We start from the raw sequence: 21,363 nt of genomic DNA on the forward strand, positions 1-21,363 counted from the left end.
ATTTAACATTCATTCAGTCATCTATTCATTCAACAAATGTTTATTCAGTATACCTATCCTGTGCCATTTTCTGTTTTAGACACTAGGGATATAGCCAGGTACCAAACAGACTAAGATTCTTATCCTCAGGAAGCTTATCACCAACTGATAGAAATAAGAGCATGTTTTAATATCTGTCACTATTATACATCAGCTTTAGAAAATAATATTATGCATTCTTACATTTAAATAGACATGTCATTGTTACAGGTCAATAAAATATAAAAACTAAGATTTCTTTAAAAATTTAATATATGGATATTTTTTCAGTTCTGCAATATTAATAAAACATACATTAAAAATGTGACTTCTCTCATGTATGTTCAAATGCAAGAATACATAAATTTATATAAACTGCACAAATTATAACAAAAATACAGATAGTTTCCAAAGAAGAAATGGTTTTAATTTTTTTTTAAAGATTTATTTATTTTTATTTATTTGACAGAGAGAGACAGCGAGAGAGGGAACACAAGCAGGCAGAGTGGGAGAGGGAGAAGCAGGCTTCCCGCTGAGCAGGGAGCCTGATGTGGGCCTCGATCCCAGGACCCTGGGATATGACCTGAGCCGAAGGCAGACGCTTAACGACTGAGCCACCCAGGCGCCCTAATTTTTTAAAAACCTATATATACCAATAACCACTGTGACCTCCATCTGCTCCAACCTTGATGCTTCCTTTATTACAGTTCTTTGCTTCACACTTCCTCTGTGGTCCTCTTCTGCTATCTGACTATTCAACATCCATCCATCCATCCATCCATCCATCCATCCATCCATCCATCCATTACACAACTATGTGCCAGGAACAATTGGAGTGAGAACCTCTAGAATCCATCACACTTTTCCCTCAGGATGAGAGTTTCTCAGAAGTTGAAACAGACATGAGACTCTTAATATATTAAAAAACAAAGAAATGCCAACTGTTATTAAAATGTAGCTTATTTTAAATGCCTACATATCACATATTAATGCTTTTAACACACACAATTGCATGAGAAAGGCAATGACTTTATGTCTAGCTTTATTTGAAAGAAATGTCAAGTTTAAGTTAGGAGGTCCTTTGTGAATGTGTGGCCCCATTCAAATGGCCCTGCTGGTCCTGCTAGCACCTCTCCCTCTTGGTTAACTGCCAGGGAGAAGCTACTAGGCTGTCTCCACATATGAGCATCTCATTCTCAGTCCCCACTACTTACAGCCCTTGAAACCTTCAGGAAAGCTAAACTCAGAAGGGCACAGGACCCTATATTTGGGCATAAGGGTCCTAAATGTCCCAAGGTTCAGGATTCCTATTAGTGGTATTTCACACTTATTAGGGGTTATAGATTTTTGTGGCTCACGCACAAAGTACATAACACTGTTCTAGGGGGAAACATATCCTGATTTCAAACAACTAACCTAAAATTACAGATTTTTGGACCCTGACCTATACATTTAGGCATTACATGAAACTGTATTTTTTTTCTCATACATGGTAACTGCATTTCTTATTCTTTCCTTATATATTTGTCTTGTATGTTTTTCCTATACATGGTAACAGTAAGTCATTTTTTAAAATTTTAACTTACCCAGAAAAAAAATTTGCCATCTATTTCTAACTTATGTGAATAATGAAAATAGACCTCCTTTTTGAATTTATAATATATTTCTGTGTATAGTTGCTCACAAGCAGAAACTGTACATCTTTTATTCATTTTATGTCAAATATTCCATTATAGGGAACAAATCACACTGTTTAGCATTTCCATATAACTTAGGTCAGAAAATAAAAGTTTTGGGGCGCCTGGGTGGCTCAGTCGTTAAGCAACTGCCTTCAGCTCAGGTCATGATCCCAGAGTCCTGGGATTGAGCCCCGCATCGGGCTCCCTACTTGGCGGGAGGCCTGCTTCTCCCTCTCCCACTCCCCCTGCTTGTGTTCCTGCTCCACTATCTCTCTCTCTGTCAAATAAATAAATAAAATCTTAAAAAAAAAAAAGAAAAGAAAAGTTTTATTTTCAGTGCAGCTCTGAGAAACTATCAGTCCTACAAGGAACATTCCCTCCACTAACACCAAAATAAGATGCTACGAATTAGTTCAAAGCACTTGGCTTTTAAAATAGAAGATATTTTCTTTGTCTCTGCCACGTTTAGGCTGATCAGAGAGAGGCACAAAAGCAACATATGTCTCAAAAGAATTGTATCACATTGTGGCAAATGCAATTTGAATAAAAATAGACTTAATGAGTAGATACATTCAAAGCACTGTGCAAGTCCTGCAGATACAAAATAAATAAGACTTTTGGCCCCTACGTAAATGGGGTTCACTCTTTGCAAGACTTAAAAAGCAAGAATTAAATCCAGTGTAATCTTTTAAATTTATCACACACAAAAAAACAAAAGAAATTGTGAAAAGCATCCATGTAGAGTAAAACATACCACATAATATGTAAACGTATCAACGAAAACATTGTAAATACAGGCAATACTAGATAATGCCTATTTAAAAACCCCTATTGAATGGATAGATGATACATTTCTGAAGTATATAATATATAAATTTAGCAAGGGTCACACAGACACCATCATCACTGCTTTCTTTCCATATAACTTAGGTGCCAGTGTCTCTACTATTCTTTCTTTTCTTTCCCTTTGCTTCTCTGTTGACCTTCTCCAGCATATGTGTGCTCAAAAGAATAGAAGGTATAGACCAATGCAGATCTTCACAAAAATATGAAGGAAACAGAAAGAGTCTTATCCTTCCTGATGCTTGATCAGGCAAATATGAGACTATATTGCTCTGTAAAAGAAAGTTGCTGATATGCTTTCCAATTTTGATATGATTACATTTCTACTTTCATCTTAAAAGAATAGGAAATAAATGTTTTCTTAGCTCAACTAAAAAAGCCCCTGCTAATCAAAATAAATCACTAAGGGGTCTATAGTACTTATTATGTTAAGGATTTTCAATATTCATCTTCTTTATAATTTTCTTAAAATTTCATAGCTGTATACCGTTCTCATTAAGAGAGAAAGAAATAATGCGTTTAATTTACTAAGCCTTTTTCTAAAAAATGTTTTAAAAAAACATGGGCAAGTTACACTGCCATCTTGTGGTTAGAAGTTCATTTACAGTAGCAGGGACTTCCTAGTACTTGCATTAATTCCACACACAGTATGCATTAACCTAAAAAAAAAAAAAAAAAAAAAAATCCTGTTTGGAACTTAAGAAAATACATTCTTTATACACCTCCCTCACTTTCTTATGTTAAAGGTCATTATATTAAAACAAGAAATGGCATTTTGAGTGGCTGCCCCGGATAGATAAACAAAAAGAACTATGCATTTGGCACTGTAGATCTTGCTCACAGAAACTTATAATTTACTACTAGTGTATACACACTCTAACCCTGACAATTTAGAGAAACAAAATTATGGATTCTAGGAGTTTCATTTCCACAAGGTAACTCCAAGACCTAAAAGCAATGAATATGACATTTATGCTAAACTTATCAACAATTTTTTTTGATCCAAAACTCTAAATTCAAAAGCAAGACCACCCACCACAGAGAACATAAATATTATAGCAATAAAAATAGTTGCTCCCACCTCTCTTACTCATATACATAAACTTATTTTTCCATTCATAGTTAAGAATCATAATTAAAAAGAAAAATTAATTCCAAAGTCCAGTCATCTACATTTTTCAAATGTATAATTCTCTATGATCTATGCCAGGCACCTGTTCCAAATGTTTTACAATGGTAGGATCTAACTAGAAGTTAACACACTTCTACATCTAACTTTGTCTGCAGAAAGCTTTTCTTTTTTTTTTTTAAGCAAATCACGAAAATCATAGGAAGACAGTGCCATCTATAGGTCTGCACAAGGACAGAATGGTGTTCTTTTCAAATGTGACTGTCCACTGTGATACAGTAGCCAACCAAATGCATTGCCCCAGAAGGAAGCTTCAAAATAACTTTGCTCATTACTGAATCTCTGGAGAGGTACCAATAATTTATTCCAAAGTATTTTAACTTATCTCTACAATCATTCTCCAAATAATAACAACAACTACTACATCAACAAGAACAAAAATAATACTTCCCATAACTGTATCAATCTGATTTTGGTACATTTGATGATCCATAAATATTGATAATTTTTTAAGAAATATTAGCTCATTTGGCATTTCTCCCCTCCCTCCCTCTCATAATGTAGAGCTTTTTGAGCTTAATTCTATTTTAGGTGTCATTCAATTCTACTGAAACATATATTCCATTATTATTTCTCCAAAGTTATATCCCCCCCCTCCCATAATAGTCCATTCTAGATTTTACAGACATTCAACTAAATTCACCCTGTGGCTCACTTAAAGCTACCAGATTCATGCAGATGAAAAAGCTCAAAACAAACCTATTTCATGCAACTTAAATTCCCTCCTTTTTCACAGCCAGGCTCACCCAGTCTACTCTGGGGTTGCTCTCACTCCAGTGAGTCATTCTGGTAGCTTACCTAATTGTATAAGTCTTGTTTAACAATTACCCGAGGATTGGGGCTCAACCCATTCCTAATCAATCACCTGTAGGGAATGGCAGAAAAGAGGCAGCTCTGTCAATGCTGACAGAGTCCCCTGATGGGTGATATGGAGAATTTTATACTTGTACTATGGCTGGCAAAAACAAGAAATGCTGGTTATGCCAAAGGCAGATCTTGATTGTGCATCAGTATGCGAGTTTCTAGAGCAGCTACAGTATTTAAACCAGCCTGAAGGAAAAGAGGTCTTATGAAAGCAATATTCTGTATGGGGCTGCTTGCCTGATTTCTCATTTTGCACACTCTGAGGCAGGGTGGGGTAGTGGGTAGGAGTAAAAGCTCTAAAAGCAAAGAAAACAGAGTTTGAGTTCATGTTCTGTCACTGACCTTGAGCAAGTTACTTAATATCTCTGAGCTTCACTTTCCTCATCCTCAAGAAATTACAAATTATTATCAATAATTTAAGCAAAGTAAGGTGCTTTATACATAGTAATCATTCAATTAATGTGAGCACTTAAGATTTATCTTACTGTTTCCTGTTTGTCTGATCTTAATTATTGACTAGATAATTAGGGAGGGTCCATCTAAACCCAAACACCCAGAGAAGGTCGCTTGTAACTTGGTAAGTTAACAAAAAGAATGAATGAGAAAGACAATTCAAAACAAGGATGAGTACAATGATATAACAAAGAGAAAATGGTAATGGTATTTGAGAAAATGGTCTGATACTAGTTTCAAAATTTACCTCTGAAACATTACCTTTGAAAATCACTAAAAATCCACATAACTCTTGTTCCCATGTTATTTCTACTGTATAAGTTAGAAATCTGAATCTGTAGGACACAGAGAAGTTGGAAATATAGATTGGGGGTTTACGTGCAAACTGATAATATTGAAGCCAGAGAGCAGATGGGCTTGCTCAGGGAGGTAACAGTGTATGGAGCAAGGGGAGGGGGGTGGGGGGATGGGTTAGCCTGGTGATGGGTATTAAAGAGGGCACATATTGAATGCAGCACTGGGTGTTATACGCAAACAATGAATCACAGAACACTACATCGAAAGAAAAGAAAGAAGAAAGAAAGAAAAGAAAGAAAGAAAGAAAGAAAGAAAGAAAGAAAGAAAGAAAGAAAGAAAGAAAACCAGTAAGATTCCAATAAATAGGCGTAAATCATAGATAAGTTGTAAAAGAAAATTCAGCTGATACGGTCAAAATTCAAGTGAATGAAAATTAAAATAAGGACAAGATCCACTGAATTAAGCAGAATATTAAAAACTTGGCATCGTCAGTACTGGTGAAGATAGGACAAAATTGCCAGGTAGGATATTAATCCCAACCCTTTGGAAACTGATTTCACTTCAAGAAAATTTAAAGTTATTTTGTTCCTTTGGCCCAACTTCTTGAAAAGAATCCTGAGAAGATACTGTTCAATACAGATAAAGCTTTTTCTAATGAAGAAGTTCATCACATTTTTTTATGGGACAACTTAATAAAGCCTTATACATGTTACAGAAGATGGAAGAGTTAAAGATTATGTGGCATACGGACCCAATAAACTGTTTTTGCAGACATTAAAAGAATCAAGACTGCAAAGTATAACCTAGAGAATATAGTTAATAGCATTGTAACAGCTCTGTATGTTACATACAGATAATTAGGGAGGGTCCATCTAAACCCAAACTAGATTTATTGTGGTGACCACTTTGTAATGTATATAAATGTTGAATAAATGTTGGACACCTGAAACGCATTAAAAAAAAGTGTATGGAGCAGAGAACTTAGGACCCTGCAGAATGCCAGTTTTTGAGGAAAGGGAAAGAAGAGGAACCAGCAAAGGAAACATAAAGAAGTGACTGGATATGAAGAGGAGAGTAACAATCAACAGTAGACAACTTTAAAGAGAAAAATTGGTCAGAGATGTGAAATTTTACAAAGATTAGGCAAAATTAAGAATGAAAACCAGTAGTTAGCAGTTTGAGCACAAAGGTAAAGACAGATACACCAATTATAGTAGGTTGGAAACTGAGTGAAGAACTTTTCACAAAGGTTGACAATGAAAGGAAGAGAAACACAGGACCATAGCTTGAGATATGGAACATGAACTTGAGAATCACAATATAAAGAACAAAATACAATCAAATGCCTGTTATGGGTTGAACTGTGTCCCCCCAAGAAAGATATGTTCAAGTTCTAAACTCTTGTATGTGACCTTATCTGGAAATAGCATCTTGGGGCGCCTGGGTGGCTCAGTCGTTAAGCGACTGCCTTCTGCTCAGGTCATGATCCCAGGGTCCTGGGATCGACCCCCCGCATCAGGCTCCCTGCTCTGCGGGAAGCCTGCTTCTCCCTCTCCCACTCCTCCTGCTTGTGTTCCCTCTCTCGCTGTCCCTGTCAAATAAATAAATAAAATCTTAAAAAAAAAAAGAAAGAAAGAAAGAGTGTCTTTACAGATGTAATCAAGTGAAGGCAAGGTCATACCGGATTGGAATGGGCCCTAATCCAATGATATCCTTATAAAAAGAGGGAAATTTGGACAGACACAGAGACAGATGGGAAGAGAAAGCCATGTGATGACAGTCAAAGAACACAATGATTGTTAGCAATTACCAGGAGCTGAGAGAGGCATGGACGAAATTCTCCTTTGCTGCTTCCAGAAGGAACCAGCCCTATCCACATTTTGATTTCAGACTTCTAACTGCCAGTACTATGAGACAATAAATTACTGTTATTTTAAGCCATCCAGTTTGTGGTACATTATTCAGACAGCCCTAGCAAACTAATACAAGGGATCAAAAGATACAGATCTAATAGAATACTTAGAATGTGTGTAAGCCATGATCACATCAAAGTATGGAAATAACTGACACAAACATAATAATTTAAAACCAAAAGGAAAAGAAATTGGTAAGAAAAATCAGTTAAAATCTAGAGCAGTTAAGAATCTCATAGATGTTCCTTAACCTGGTTTCACTGCCATTTTAAGATACCACCTATTTAAATCATAAAGATGTTTGAAAATGATTTGTGCACCTCTTTTCATTTTGGGGTCCTGGAACAAAAGATGATACGTAAATTTAAAAAATTATCATGGACTTCTCACTCAGAAGGTGGCAGACATTTTAGAATTGAAGATAATTTTTTCACTTCGTTTACCGAATGATTACAATATAAGAAAATATTGTTAAAGGACAGTACTGTTGCAAATATTCGTTGTCTGATGACTTGAACCTCAGCATAATTTTCTCTCTTCAGAGTGGGACCCTAAGAATATATTCTGTGGCTTAAGCTTCTGATATTTAGTCACTAATACAGTCAACATCCATTTCTGAGCATCTACTACGCTCTACCTAAAACACCAGGTTCTCAGTGCTCTGAGATATTGTAGTCAAGGGGAGGGGAAGGCAGTGCATAGGCAAAGGAGATGAGGAAGTGCTGGTTTAACAGGTATTCCTAAAATGTTGTGTTAAAGTTGATTCATATTTTTACATCAACTGAATCATGTACCCACACATTATACTTATGCTTTTAAAATGTCTTTCACTGAAGGACAGTAAAATAAGAAATCCTTTGAAATATGGTTATGCAATTCATATTTTGTTCTTACTTAAATTCATATTTTTGAGAACTAGATTTTCTTTGAGAGAGACAAGATAGAGCTACCCTACGACCCAGCAATTGTGCTACTACGTATTTATCCAAAGGATAGAAACATAGTGATTTGAAGGGGGACATGCACCCCAATGTTTATAGCAGCAATGTCTACAATAGTTAAACTATGGAAAGAGCCCAGATGTCCATCGACAGATGAATGGATAAAGAAGATGTGGTGTGTATACACACACACACACACACACACACACTATGAAATATTACTCAGCCATCAAAAAGAATGAAATCTTGCCATTTGCAACGATGTGGATGGAACTAGAAGGTATTATGCTAAGCGAAATAAGCCAGAGAAAGACAAATGCCATATGATTTCACTCATATGTGGAATTTAAGAAACAAAACAGATGAACATAGGGGAAGGGAACAAAAAATAAGATGAAAACAGAGGAGGCAAGTCATAAGAGACTCTTAACTGTAGGAAACAAGCTGAGGGTTGTTGGAGGGGAGGTGGATGGGGGGATGGAGTAATTGGGTGATGGGAATTAAGGAGGGCACTTGAAGAAATGAGCACTAGTGTTGTATGCAACTGATGAATCACTAAATTTACCTCTGAAACTAATAATACAGTAATGTGTTAATTAAATTGAATTTAAATAAAAATTTTAAAAAGAGAGAGAGAAATTAAAATGCATCCTTTAAAGGTATTTTATAATTAATTTGAGCAGCAGAGTTGCTTCCTCCTATGTGGTTGAAATAAGGGGAATTTTTCCTCCCTAATTACCCAGATAATGGGTTCCAGCCTCCCTTTGATGTGTCATAAAGGCTCACCTGTTTCACTACAACCTGCTATTTATTATCAAACAATTGCAGTTTCCCAAATCCTGACGTTCCAAAGGTGCCATTTATCCATATCACATGTGTGTCCCCTTTGCACCCATTCTGAAAAAGACTTTTCCTTGATCAAAATTTCAACCTTGATTACCCCCCGGTGCATCGACCCTTTTATTACTTAGACCAAATTAAAGTCCAGAGAACTACTAATATACATACTACCTGTTAAGGTACTTCTTTTAACTGTATTTTAACTACTATGGGTTAAAGCAAAAAATGGTAGAAATCTTGTAAAAAAATGAAGATACATAAGATATATAATAAGATTAGGAGTTTAAAAAATAAGATTTGAAATTATCCAATACCATTTTAGTTACCTTTTTAGGTTGAAAGCCTTGACTCTTCCACCAGTATAATGCACATTTTACACTGTGCAATGGTTAACTTCCCAGAGACCTATCCATGAATCCCAGGTTTCTTTCCACCTAAAAAAGATTTTTCGTTTCACTTTCTCATTTGACCCCTTGAAGGTGATTAATGAGAAAAACTGCACAAAGTACTGGAACTATGTCTAGTGCAAAACTGGAAAACTTGTTTTCAGAACACTTTGACTACACAATTTGACTAAAATATCTCTAGGAAGACACAAAATAAAAATTGTGATTGGAGATATGATGGGGATGTGTGCCTACAATGTACAAAGAACTAGGGTGGGGCTGGAGAGGAGCCTGAAAATTTTGGGAAATAAATCAGTGTCCTGCATGAATGGCGATGATGTAAAAGCTATAAGGAGGGGAAATGCTCTAGGAAGTCCTCTGAGTGGCACTGGCAGACTTCTGGGAATATGAGTATGAGATTCTAGGAGACAGGAGGGGAAGGGCCTTAGAGATGCCACTGTGCAAGGGAATTCAGTGTGGACAAGGCCTAGGCCTCAGGAAGGACCTTGACAGGCTCTGGTGAGAGCAGGGTCTCTCAAGGATCCATGAGGACTTGCCAGAGACCCCGGAAAACTCTGAAGTTAGAGGCAAAAGCCCAATGAGAACTTGGGGAGAATACCCATCTGAGTGAGCCTAAAAGGCTTCTACATGACATGGGAAATAAGAACCCCGTGAGCTTTGGAAACACATGTAAGAACCCAAACTGGTTATTAAGGAGAATGGGAGGGTCTGAGGTAAAGCTAAGTTCCTGAATCCAAGGAAGAGATGTGCATAGAAGGGGAACTTCCTGGAGCCCTACTGGTGAGCAGACAAGGTAATGATATGAAATACTGAGGCCTAAGGGACCTTGGGAACTCTAGCGAGTTTGGGGGGAATTCTATCAGTACTGCTGTCAGGTTGCTACTAATCCCTTCGGTCATTGTGAGAAATAGAAAAAGATGTCCCAGAACCATATGATCCTCTCAATAGATGCAGAAAAAGCATTTGACAAAGTACAGCATCCTTTCCTCATTAAAACTCTCCACTATGTAGGGATAGCAGGAACATACCTCAATATCATAAAAGCCATATATGAAAAGCCCATAGCAAATACCATTCTCAATGGGGACAAACTGAGAGCTTTTCCCCTAAGGTCAGGAACACGGCAGGGATGTCCACTATCACCACTGCTATTCAACACAGTACTAGAAGGCCTAGCCTCAGCAATCAGACAACAACAACCAAATAAATAAATAAATAAATAAATAAATAAATAAATAAAAGGCATCTGAATTGGTAAAGAAGTCAAATTCTCATTCTTTCCAGATGACATGATACTCAACGTGGAAAACCCAAAAGACTCCTTCCCCAAATTGCTAGAACTCATATAGGAATTCAGCAATGTGGCAGGATATAAAAAAAATCAATGCACAGAAATCAGTTGCATTTCTATACACCAACAAGACAGAAGAAAGAAATTAAGGAGTCAATCCCATTTACAATTATGCCAAAAACCGTAAGAAATGTAGGAGTAAACCTAACCAAAGAGGCAAAGGATCTGTACTCAGAAAACTATAGAACACTCATGAAAGAAATTGAGGAAGACACAAAGAAATGGAAAAAAAAACAAACAAACATGCTCATGGATTGGAAGAATATTGTCAAAATGTCTACCTAGAGCAATCTATACATTCAATGCAATCCCTATCAAAATACCATCAACTTTTTTCACAGAGCTGGAACAAATAATCCTAAAATTTGTATGGAACCAGAAAAGACCCCAAATAGCAGAAGAATGTTGAAAAAGAAAACCAAAGCTGGAGGCATCACAATTCCAGACTTCAAGCTCTATTATAAACCTATAATCATCAAGACAGTATGGTACTGGCACAAACACAGACACAAAGATCAATGCAACAGAATAGAGAACCTGGAAATGGACCCTCAACTCTATAGTCAACTAATCTTTGACAAAGCAGGAAAGAATGTCCAATGGAAAAAAGACAGTCTCTTCAACAAATGGTGCTGGGAAAATTAGACAGCTACAAGCAGAAGAATGAAACTGGACCATTTCCTTACACCATACACAAAAACAGACTCCAAATGGATGAAGGACCTAAACAAGAGAAAGGAATCCATCAAAATCCTAGAGGAGCACACAGGCAGCAACCTCTTTGACCTTGGCCACAGCAACTTCTTGCTAGACATGTCTCCAAAGGCAAGGGAAACAAAGACAAAAATGAACTATTGGGACTTCATCAAGATAAAAAACTTTTGCATAGCAAAGGAAACAGTCGACAAAACCAAAAGACAACCGAAGGTATTTGCAAATGTCTTATCAGATAAAGGGCTAGTATCCAAAATCTATAAAGAACTTACCAACTCAACACTCAAATAATAAATAATCCGATCAAGAAATGGGCAGAAGTGGGGCGCCTGGGTGGCTCAGTTGGTTAAGCAACTGCCTTCGGCTCAGGTCATGATCCTGGAGTCCTGGGATCGAGTCCCGCATCGGGCTCCCTGCTCAGCAGGGAGTCTGCTTCTCCCTCTGACCCTCCCCCCTCTCATGTGCTCTCTCTCTCTCTCAAATAAATAAATTCTTTGAAAAAAAAAAAAAAGAAATGGGCAGAAGACACGAACAGACATTTCTCCAAAGAAGACCTACAAATGGCCAACAGACACATGAAAAAATGTTCAACATTACTCGGCATCAGAGAAATTCAAATCAAAACCACAATGAGATACCAACTCAAACCAGTCAGATTGGCTAAAATTAACAAGTCAGGAAATCACAGATGTTGGGGAGGATATGGAGAACAGCGAACCCTCCTACACTGTTGGTGGGAATGCAAGCTGGTACAACCACTCTGGAAAACAGATGGAGGTTTCTCAAAAAGTTGAAAATAGAGCTACCCTAGGATCCAGCAATTGTACTACTGGGTATTTACCCCACAGATACAAATGCAGTGATCCGAAGGGGCACCTGCACCCTAATGTTTATAGCATCAATGTCCACAATAGCCAAACTATGGAAAGAGCCCAGATGTCCATCAACAGAAGAATGAATAAAGAAGATGTGGTGTGTGTGTATATATGTATATTATATATGTATATATTATATATACATTATATATATATAATGGAATATTACACGACCATCAAAAAATGAAAGGGTGTGATATGATGGCCCCTTCTCATTCACATCCTTATCCCTCCTGCAGTGTTTGGCTTTGCTGATCTTCCTAAAGCTCTCATCATTGGCTTCTATTCTTTCATGTGAATCTTGTGATTACCTGAAGCTGAAAATACAGACTAGAAGCCCACTGTGTAAAACTTCAATTCATACTGACTTGTCTTGAGCATAGCTTTCATCATATAAAACAAAGTTGCCACTGGTAACAATAACTATATATTAGCTATAGCTACAAGCTCAAGGCCAGTCTTCAGATGTATATTGATCAAGCAACTGTCAGTGCGTCAATCTCTTTGGTCTTTTAAATACAAACATCACAAACCATATTTTAATGAAAGACAGACCTATTCTCATTATGGAAGACATCTACTGGCCATCTCATGACGTGTCTGGCTTCTCTGGAAAATAAATCTCCATTGAAGTCCCCATGCCCAATGCTGCCCCACTCACACATCCACATGGGCAGTGGCTACAACTGATTGATGGCAGAAGTGGGCCCCTGTCCAAAATTGGGTTATCTTGAGTCTTTCCCATGATTTTACTCAAGAACTGAAAAAAAAAAAGGAAGTCAGTCTCTCACTGTCTCTACAAAACAGAAGTCAAGAGCATGTAAATTCAAGAGCTGTTAGGAACCACACTCCATCACGTGGACGGAAGAGCAGCAAACAGCAGTCAATTGTAAGCAAAAAGACTGATGAAAGCACCAGAAGGGCACAGGGAAATACCTCCACAGCCTGGCACGCTGACAACCTTGCACATCTCCATATAACCCTATAGGTAGGGCTAGGCCACAGTCTGAGCCGAGTCTTGGCAGAATGCCCTGTGATTTCCTCTGCCCTAAGGGAAGATAAGCAGACTGGTGAGGAAGCGCTGAGAAGCGGTTTCTCCCGTTATCTCATGGAAGACTGCCATAGGCCATTTCTCATCTATCTCCCTAGTTTCAGTTGAACACAAGACTTTCCACCTCACTTCCACTTAGGGAAAGCTGCAGCCTTCAGTGTATGTGGTTCTGAAGTGTCTCCTCACCAGCAGAGTGACCCACAGCTCATACCGTGTATCATCTGGCCTCTTCAGTTTGGTGTCCTCCGTGGAATAAGGGACACAGGGAACTGACACCATAATGACTTGCTTTTCCTGTCTTTATAAGTAATTAGCTGTCTGAATCCATTTGGGCATGTTTACTCGTTACCAGGCAAATCTACGGAAGTATGGCAAGCTGTCCTAACAACTGTATTAGGATTACCTGTGACTCTATTATTAACCACCACCCTGCTGCCTTGGAAATGCTTAACCATTTCACAAAGTGAGGAAGGGTAAGAGATGGCAAGAGTTCACTTCCTGAGTTCCCCTCAGTGCTTGAGCTCCTGATTCCAGTCTCCTCCAGGAAGGTATCAAGACCTTGAATTCCACGAGAAACCCTGGTATTTCTCCAATAAACCTCCCCAGCTTTTTTTTTTCCCCTTAAGAAAGCCAGAATGTATTTTTAACCTTTACCTTCCAAAGGTCATATACACACAGAGGGTGTTGCATTTGATGACATTATCAGTAGTCAGAACTCCAGCACTAGAGATTCAAATGCATTTTCTATATTTATTAAAATTCTACCTTTCTTGTATATTAATTTCTTTTTGGCCCTTGACCTAGTATATGTAATATGATTAGTCTGTGTTTATTAAAGTCCAATAAATATAAAATTTTATGAAAATGTTATTGCCCAAGTGGAAGAAAACATGACTGTTTTTCTATACTATGATGAAAGTATAAATTATTCTCATCATTTATCAATAATTCCATGGTACTAACTATATAAATCAACATTATGTTTAATTTACCTTAGAAATATACTAATTTTCATTCACATTAGTTACATGATGGAATCACACATGATATTTGTGCCAAATATTTATCATCCAACAAAACAGTGTAAGTACGATTATAGTTTGATCTACTCTTAACATCCCTTGAATTTAGCTGTGTCTAGCATAGAGTATGATCATCTAAGCCAATTACAGATGCTTCTGAATCATTAGTCATAGGTTAGGATGTTCACCAATTAGCCTTATTCTCCTATTGGGACAGCTAAGTTTTCTTTGATCAGGGTCATGGATTCTGAATCAACTGATCAGGACAGCTAGTAGAGTCTTGGACATTGTGAAACTGGCCAAAATGGTGAGTAAATTGGTGAAAATTCATCATCACTACTGAGAAACAACTAAAAAAGTAGACAGTGGGGCTACTAACATCATAATTATGGATGGACAAAACACAATCACATATAAAAGATGAATACCTTGATTGCCATATCAATGAAGTATCATCTTTAGGAAAGTATACAGACTGTAACTGATACATCTGGCAGTATGTGCAACTCCTGAGAGGCAAGTAGTTCATGACATACTGATAACTAGTCAATTTATAATAGGCCTTTATATAAAGTCCAAGTTTGTTTGAAAATTAATTTTACTAGTCGATGTTAAACATTAGACATCTAGTCACTCTCTCTCTCTTTTTTAAAGATCTTATTTATTTATTTAACAGGGCGAGAGAGTACAAGCAAGGAGAGCAGTAGGGGAGGGAGAAGCAGGGTCCCCGCTGAGTAAGGAGCCGGATGCGGGACTCGATCCTGGGATTATGACATGAGCTGAAGGCAGACGCTTAACCATCTGAGCCACCCAGGCGCCCCTAATCACTCTCTTAATATGATTTACTAGAGTTGCCACAGTATAACTTATTAAGAGACTATTTACATTTATAAAAATGTTTTATGGTGATGAGTGAATTACAGTAATTATAAATTTAAAATAAAAATGCATCAGTTATGAAAAATTTTCAATTAACTCATAATTTATGTTTTAAAATATCTTTAACACACATTCACACAACATAACCTCGTGGGTTAGTAACTTTCTCTAGCCACACTTAGTAACTATTTCCACGATTAGTTCTAACAAATTTTTTCTGAAGGTTTTTTTCCCCACAGCATAACTCTCCACAAATCAACGTGAGCCGATTATACCAAATGTGTTTATACGTGTTAACATATGCATTTAATTTTAGTATGCCTATGTAAGGCACGAATAGCCCCAAGCAAACACAGCCTGCGTGGAGAAGACCTGCGGAATCCCGATGTACTTTAATGAGGGAGGCAGGACTTACGTGAGACCTGAATTACCCAGAAGAAGGCTACAACTGAGAGCAATACTAAGTCTGGGCAGAAACTGGATCGTTTCAAGTACGAAACCAGCGAGGCATAAAGGCCTCGTCCAAGTTGCAGGCCTTGGGGCTGCCTCGCTCGCTTTCCAGGCAAGGGACACGGGAGGCGGGGCACCCGGGAGCGGCGGCCACTTGACCTGGGGCACCCGGCGTCCGCCGCCCGCTCCCGGCCTCCTTTGCTCTCGCACTCGGCGGGCTCGGGCGCCGCGTTTGCAGCGCGCAGTTCGGAGGAGAAACTTCGGGCGGGAGACTCGTCTGAGGAAAGTTTTCGGGACACGCGAAAGGGAAGGGAAAAGCGACTGGCCCGCGGCGGGGCGGGGCGGGGCGGCCTTACCAGCGGAACCACCGGCCAGGATCTGGCGAGAAGCCTCTTTCGCGAAGCCGGCGTCGGGCTTGGCGGACATCTTCGCAAGCCGGGCACGACGAGTGGGCCGAGAAGAGTAGGCGAGCTCGCCGGCCTCAGTGCGGACCTGTAGAAATTCCCCTGATCGAGAGCGAGCCGGCGCTGGGTAGGTCCTTGCGCCGAGTGGCTCCCTGTAAGGCGGCAATCCGGCCACTGCTCGGAGGTGGCGGCTCAGAGCGCAGACTCGCTGCGTGCTCTCCGGCGGCTCCGAACCTGCCCGCTGCGCCCCTGCAAGGGCTCTCTGTCGCCCCTGCTAGGCCCCGTGGGCTCCAGGAAGGACCCTGGCGGAGAGAAGACTCGCGGATGGGGTTGGGTTGGCCGCCCGCGGCGGGTCGGGTTTGGTCCCCTAGATTGGCGCCCTGCGCTTCTCTATCAGGAGCCTCCTGCAGTTTGTCAGGCTGGAAGCGCTGCCTCTGATAACGCTTGCAAAGAAGCGAGCCTGGCCTAGCGGCGGGGCTGGGGCGACCCTTGCCCGCCCGGCAAGCCCGCGCTCCCGCAGGTGCTAGAGGCCGGATGGGTGAACACGTTCCTTGGAGTTAGCGGCCCTGCAGTTGTGGGCTGTAGAGACCCAAGTCAGAGCAAATCCAATTTACAGTTACCTTACAACTAAGGGAATGTAGTCCTTTACAAACTGGCTTAAGGGACTTCATCACACTTGAGTTTTATTTACTGAAAGACCGAAAGAAGGAAGAGGCCTTGTTACAAAGAAGTCTCTTCAGTACTCCGCGTCAGTGTTTCTCAAAGTCTGAGCTTAAGATCGAGCAACATGTGAGTTTGTAAGAAAGGCAAATTAATGGCCCTATCCCTGTCTACTGAATCAGAATCTCTGAAACCTGTGTTTGAGTAAGTTCTCCAGTGCTTGTTAAGAACGTTAAAGTTTGTGAAGCACAGAGCTAAATAATCAAGGAATATTAAGGAACTATCAGGATATTCTTTCTATAAAAACTTCCCATTATTCGTACCAGCCCTTTAGGATATTCGGCAAAATGCAATGATTTATACTATTTTTAAACCACAAGTTACAAATGCTATGTAGAAGAGAGACACAATATTACGAAATTTTAGAAAAATACCTGCGACACCCCTAACAGGTAGGAGATGATACCAGTAAAAGGTAGAATGAGAGGATTGGAACCCCTATTGTCATGTTATTTCTTAAACATTGTATTTAATACTAAATATATTCAGTTTGAACCATATAGAATTGCCAATTTTGAAAACCAAAAACTGTTGAATATCAGGAATGTAATAAAACTTAAAAAATGTTTTCCAATTAAATGTGAAAAATACAATAATTACTTTCATATTTTGTTTTTATTTCTGAGGCTGAGCTATTAAAAGCTGTTAATGATATGGGCAAATTGTTGAAAGTAAGGAATTGGGTAGACTTGCTGCTTATGGATCAGATATGCAAAAATAAATTTTCTCATATTTGATTAAATATTTGACTAAAATTACTAAGTTTGGAATGTTTACCCAGAAATAGTTTTCAGAAATTTTTGCTGTTTAAAGTAAAAGCTTTTGAGGAATGTTTCAGTCTTTTACTAATTAAATTTGAGGTCTTGAGTGCAATATAGAATCACTTATTCAACAAGCTTTAAGAACCTATTATATTCTGAGCACTAAAATCAGAATTTCAGAGCTCATAGAAAACATTTCCCTTGTTTTCCAATGAGGAAACTGAGTTTCCCAGGATCACACCATGAGTTAATAACATTGCTGGGATTTGATTCCAGGATTCCCTCTTCTAATTGCAATGGGATTGTGGATTTAAATATTAGCCACTGGCCAAACTACGTTCTGTCACACAGAAACCTAAAATAATTAAATGCCCCCCCAAATTAATGTCATTCATTCACATATGTAAGTGGAGAATTTTTTTAAGGTTAAAAAAAAAAAGTCACAACTATTGAACCCCAAGGCATACACTGAACCAAATTCTACATTCATTCATTGAAAGCTTCCCTATGTGCTGGCAATGTAACACTTAAAATCCCTGATAGAGCGTATAATCTAATGAAGGAAATCCCACCATATTGCAATATAAGTAAAATTTTGTCTTCCTTAGATTATTTCAGGAAATACAATAATACTCCCAGGTCAAGATTTAAAGATAACTTTTTTTTTTTTTCTCCCCCAGTCAGATCAGTGTAAAGATAGATGTTTAACCAATTCTATGAGTACCTTAATCTCTGAATATCTTATCCTGAGGAGGTGGGTGCAGATTTGTGGCTCACTAAGACCTCAGCCTCTCAACACCTGTAAATTCAGTGAGAAGACCTCCTAGACATAGTTCCAAATATCATTAGAAAATTGCTACCAATTTTTTTTTTTTAATTTGACAGAGAGAGACACAGTGAGAGAGGGAACACAAGCAGGAGGAGTGGGAGAGGGAGAAGCAGGCCTCCCGCTGAGCGGGGAGCCCGATGCGGGGCTCGATCCCAGGACCCTGGGATCATGACCTGAGCCGAAGGCAGACAGTTAAGGACTGAGCCACCCAGGCGCCCAAATTGCGACCAATTTTTAACCTCTTTGGGCTAGAACCGATTTTTTTGAGTTAAAAAAAAAAAAAAAAGCAAAGCCTGATATCACATGTAAACTAGTCCTATACCTCTAGAATAGTTGAGGATATAGGGTCTAGGTATAAGAATATTCTGAAGCTTGGGAGTCAGCCAGTATCGATCCAGAGTCAGCAAATACCCACTGTGCTGAGAGCTCTGATTATGGGATATATCCCTTAATCTGCAGCCGAATTTGCCTGTGGCCAGTATTGGAATGCTGCAAGGTTTAGCTCTGAGGAAAAAAGAAAAAAAAAAAAAATGTAAAATTTATTTGACCTACTATTTCAGATACCCTAGACTTAATCCATCACAATTACTCTATTATTATTTTATGTAATGCTGTAATGTCCTGATATTAGAGCAAAACTGCTAAAGTATCAAGCTTATATTTTTATTTTATTTTTTAAAGATTTATTTATTTATTTATTCATTTGAAAGAAAGAGACCCCCACATGCGGAAGGAGAGCTGGGGGTGGGTGTGGAAAGGGAGAGAGATTCTTAAGCAGACTCCCCGCTGAGCATGGAGCCCAACGCAGGGCTGGATCTTACCACCCTGAGATCATAACCTGAGCCGAAACCAAGAATTGGATGTTTAACCAACTGTACCACCCAGGCACCCCCAAGCTTATATTTTTACATTATTGATTATTTACCTAATATTGGTTGAGAACAACATAATTAAAGTATTGATTTATCTATCAAGTTGCAGAATGGCTAAAACTAAACTGCCAGGAGCCTTAAAATCCTCACTGAACTTAAATATCTGACAATTCGTTCAGTTTTTTTTTTTGGAATAAAGTTTTGTAGTGGGTCATTAGATCAGCTACTGTTCGAGACCAAAATAATAGTGGCTTAAATAAGATAGAAATTTGTTTCCCTCTTACACAAGCCCGGTTGTAAGCCATGAATAAGGTTCCAGCCAGCAGACAGAGGAGAAAGATAAGGGTAAAGAAAGCCCTGTAAATTACATAGATCTCACTGGTCAGAACTTGGCCATAAGGGGTACAAGGGAAATTGGAAAGGGTAGTATTTTGCTGTGTGTCAGTGAGTCTAGGAAAAAAACAAAAACAAACATTATGGAAAAAGGGGAGAACATATTGGGAAACAATCAGCAGTATCTGACACTTTGGAGAAAAGTTTAGGAATGAAGAGCTATATTTTAAAATGACAGTATGTGCTCATTTTGAAAAATTTTGTTTTCCTCAAATTTAAAGTTTACTTCATCAGTGTCTAACAAAAAATACAGTAAAACCCTGTGGTACTTGTACTATGACTGGACCCACATTTTAAGATACCATTCATTGAAAGATACATAGCCACTGTGGGCCCATAGATTCTTTTATTTAGGTGTCAAAACACGGACACACAAATGCAGAATTTGGCACACGTGGAATCCATCCATGGAATAGGATGAAAAGTTGGAAAGAGAGGTTTATGGACACAAGATTAAGATATCTTGATGGATAGAAGAGATTATAACTCTTGAACTATTCAAAAGATCTATTATTCCATAATATTCTTTTACAGAAGTATTAGAAGTATTGAAGAAATGCTATTTACAAGTGAAAGACAGGTTTTAAATTTGTGGGTCTGATTATCACTGTTCTAAGCTCACAATAGCTTATAACTTACAAACACCAAGGTATCATGTTATTTTTTAGGACAGATCTTAGGTTCTGGTGCATTAGATTTTCCCATCATCTAACAGAGCATTTCTAAATTCCAAGGGATTTTACTGGACGGTATGAACAAAATAATTACTTGGGAAACTTTTTTCAATATTTTATTGTGATGTAATAGAAACAACACTTAGAGGTTATTTATATAACAGACTTCTGTTATTTGGGACATAGCTGGGAACCTAGAAGTTAAGGCCTCTAAGCAGTCAACATGCAGAAATCTATGCACTTTGCCCCCAGGAGCTTTGCAAGCCTTCACTTAGAACTAGTTTTAGACCCAATTCTAAAAAGGTTGGTAGGGTGGATGTCTAATATCTTGGTTCACAGCAGATTAGAAAGACAAAATTAAAAGAGAATTGGGAAGGGGGAAATGAGGGAGATTCTAGAAAAGTGAAGAGCAACCTGCAACTTTCCAGCCATATTCAGCCTGCCTAGTAAATTGGAATAATGACAACCTTCATTTAACTCTTATTTATAACCCATTATCTCATTCACAAATCCCTATGACAGAAATATTATCCTCATCTTATACTGGCAAGTTAAGTAACTTGCCTGAAGTCACACTAAGTATTTAACTGAGGTATTATTTGAACCTAAGTATGTTTAATTTAGGAGGCTTCTTTCTGAATCACTATGTTATTATTACGTTCTAATTTTAATTTTAGCTTTTCTACCCATACAAAAAAAATGAAAATGTAAAATTATTCAGAGTAAGTAGCTTGTAGTATCCTTGACTTTGGTAAACAATTGGTAAGCTGGATCAGGAATTTTATATATCTGAAGTTAGAAAAGCACTAACTTCAATGTCACAAATTGCATATGTGACAATGGTGTGAATTTTCTGTTTATTAAGTCAGGGTATCTCAACGATGGCACCATTAACATTTTGAGCCAGATAATTCTTTGTTGTGG

General features: G+C 38.4%; 2 protein-coding genes across 3 annotated transcripts in view; one reads left to right on the top strand and one right to left on the bottom strand.

The window, feature by feature from the left end:
* The window catches only part of SLC25A21 (solute carrier family 25 member 21), a 481,914-nt gene extending 465,644 nt beyond the window's left edge, over positions 1 to 16,270 (bottom strand). For both annotated transcript variants that reach the window (XM_045900739.3, XM_064570970.1), the window contains exon 1: positions 16,143 to 16,270. In XM_045900739.3, the coding sequence (XP_045756695.1) occupies positions 16,143 to 16,212 (70 nt within the window). In that variant the 5' untranslated portion in view covers positions 16,213 to 16,270. The remainder of the gene's footprint in view (positions 1 to 16,142) is intronic.
* Positions 16,186 to 21,363, top strand: part of MIPOL1 (mirror-image polydactyly 1) — a 318,590-nt gene continuing 313,412 nt past the window's right edge. Inside the window, exon 1 of the mRNA XM_045900733.3 lies at positions 16,186 to 16,317. The gene's annotated coding sequence lies outside the window, so the exon portion shown is untranslated. The remainder of the gene's footprint in view (positions 16,318 to 21,363) is intronic.

The sequence above is a fragment of the Mirounga angustirostris genome, unplaced genomic scaffold (assembly GCF_029215605.1).
Source record: "Mirounga angustirostris isolate CCGP_5_RB_7025 unplaced genomic scaffold, mMirAng1.0.hap1 SCAF_9, whole genome shotgun sequence".
Taxonomy (NCBI): Eukaryota; Metazoa; Chordata; class Mammalia; order Carnivora; family Phocidae; genus Mirounga; species Mirounga angustirostris.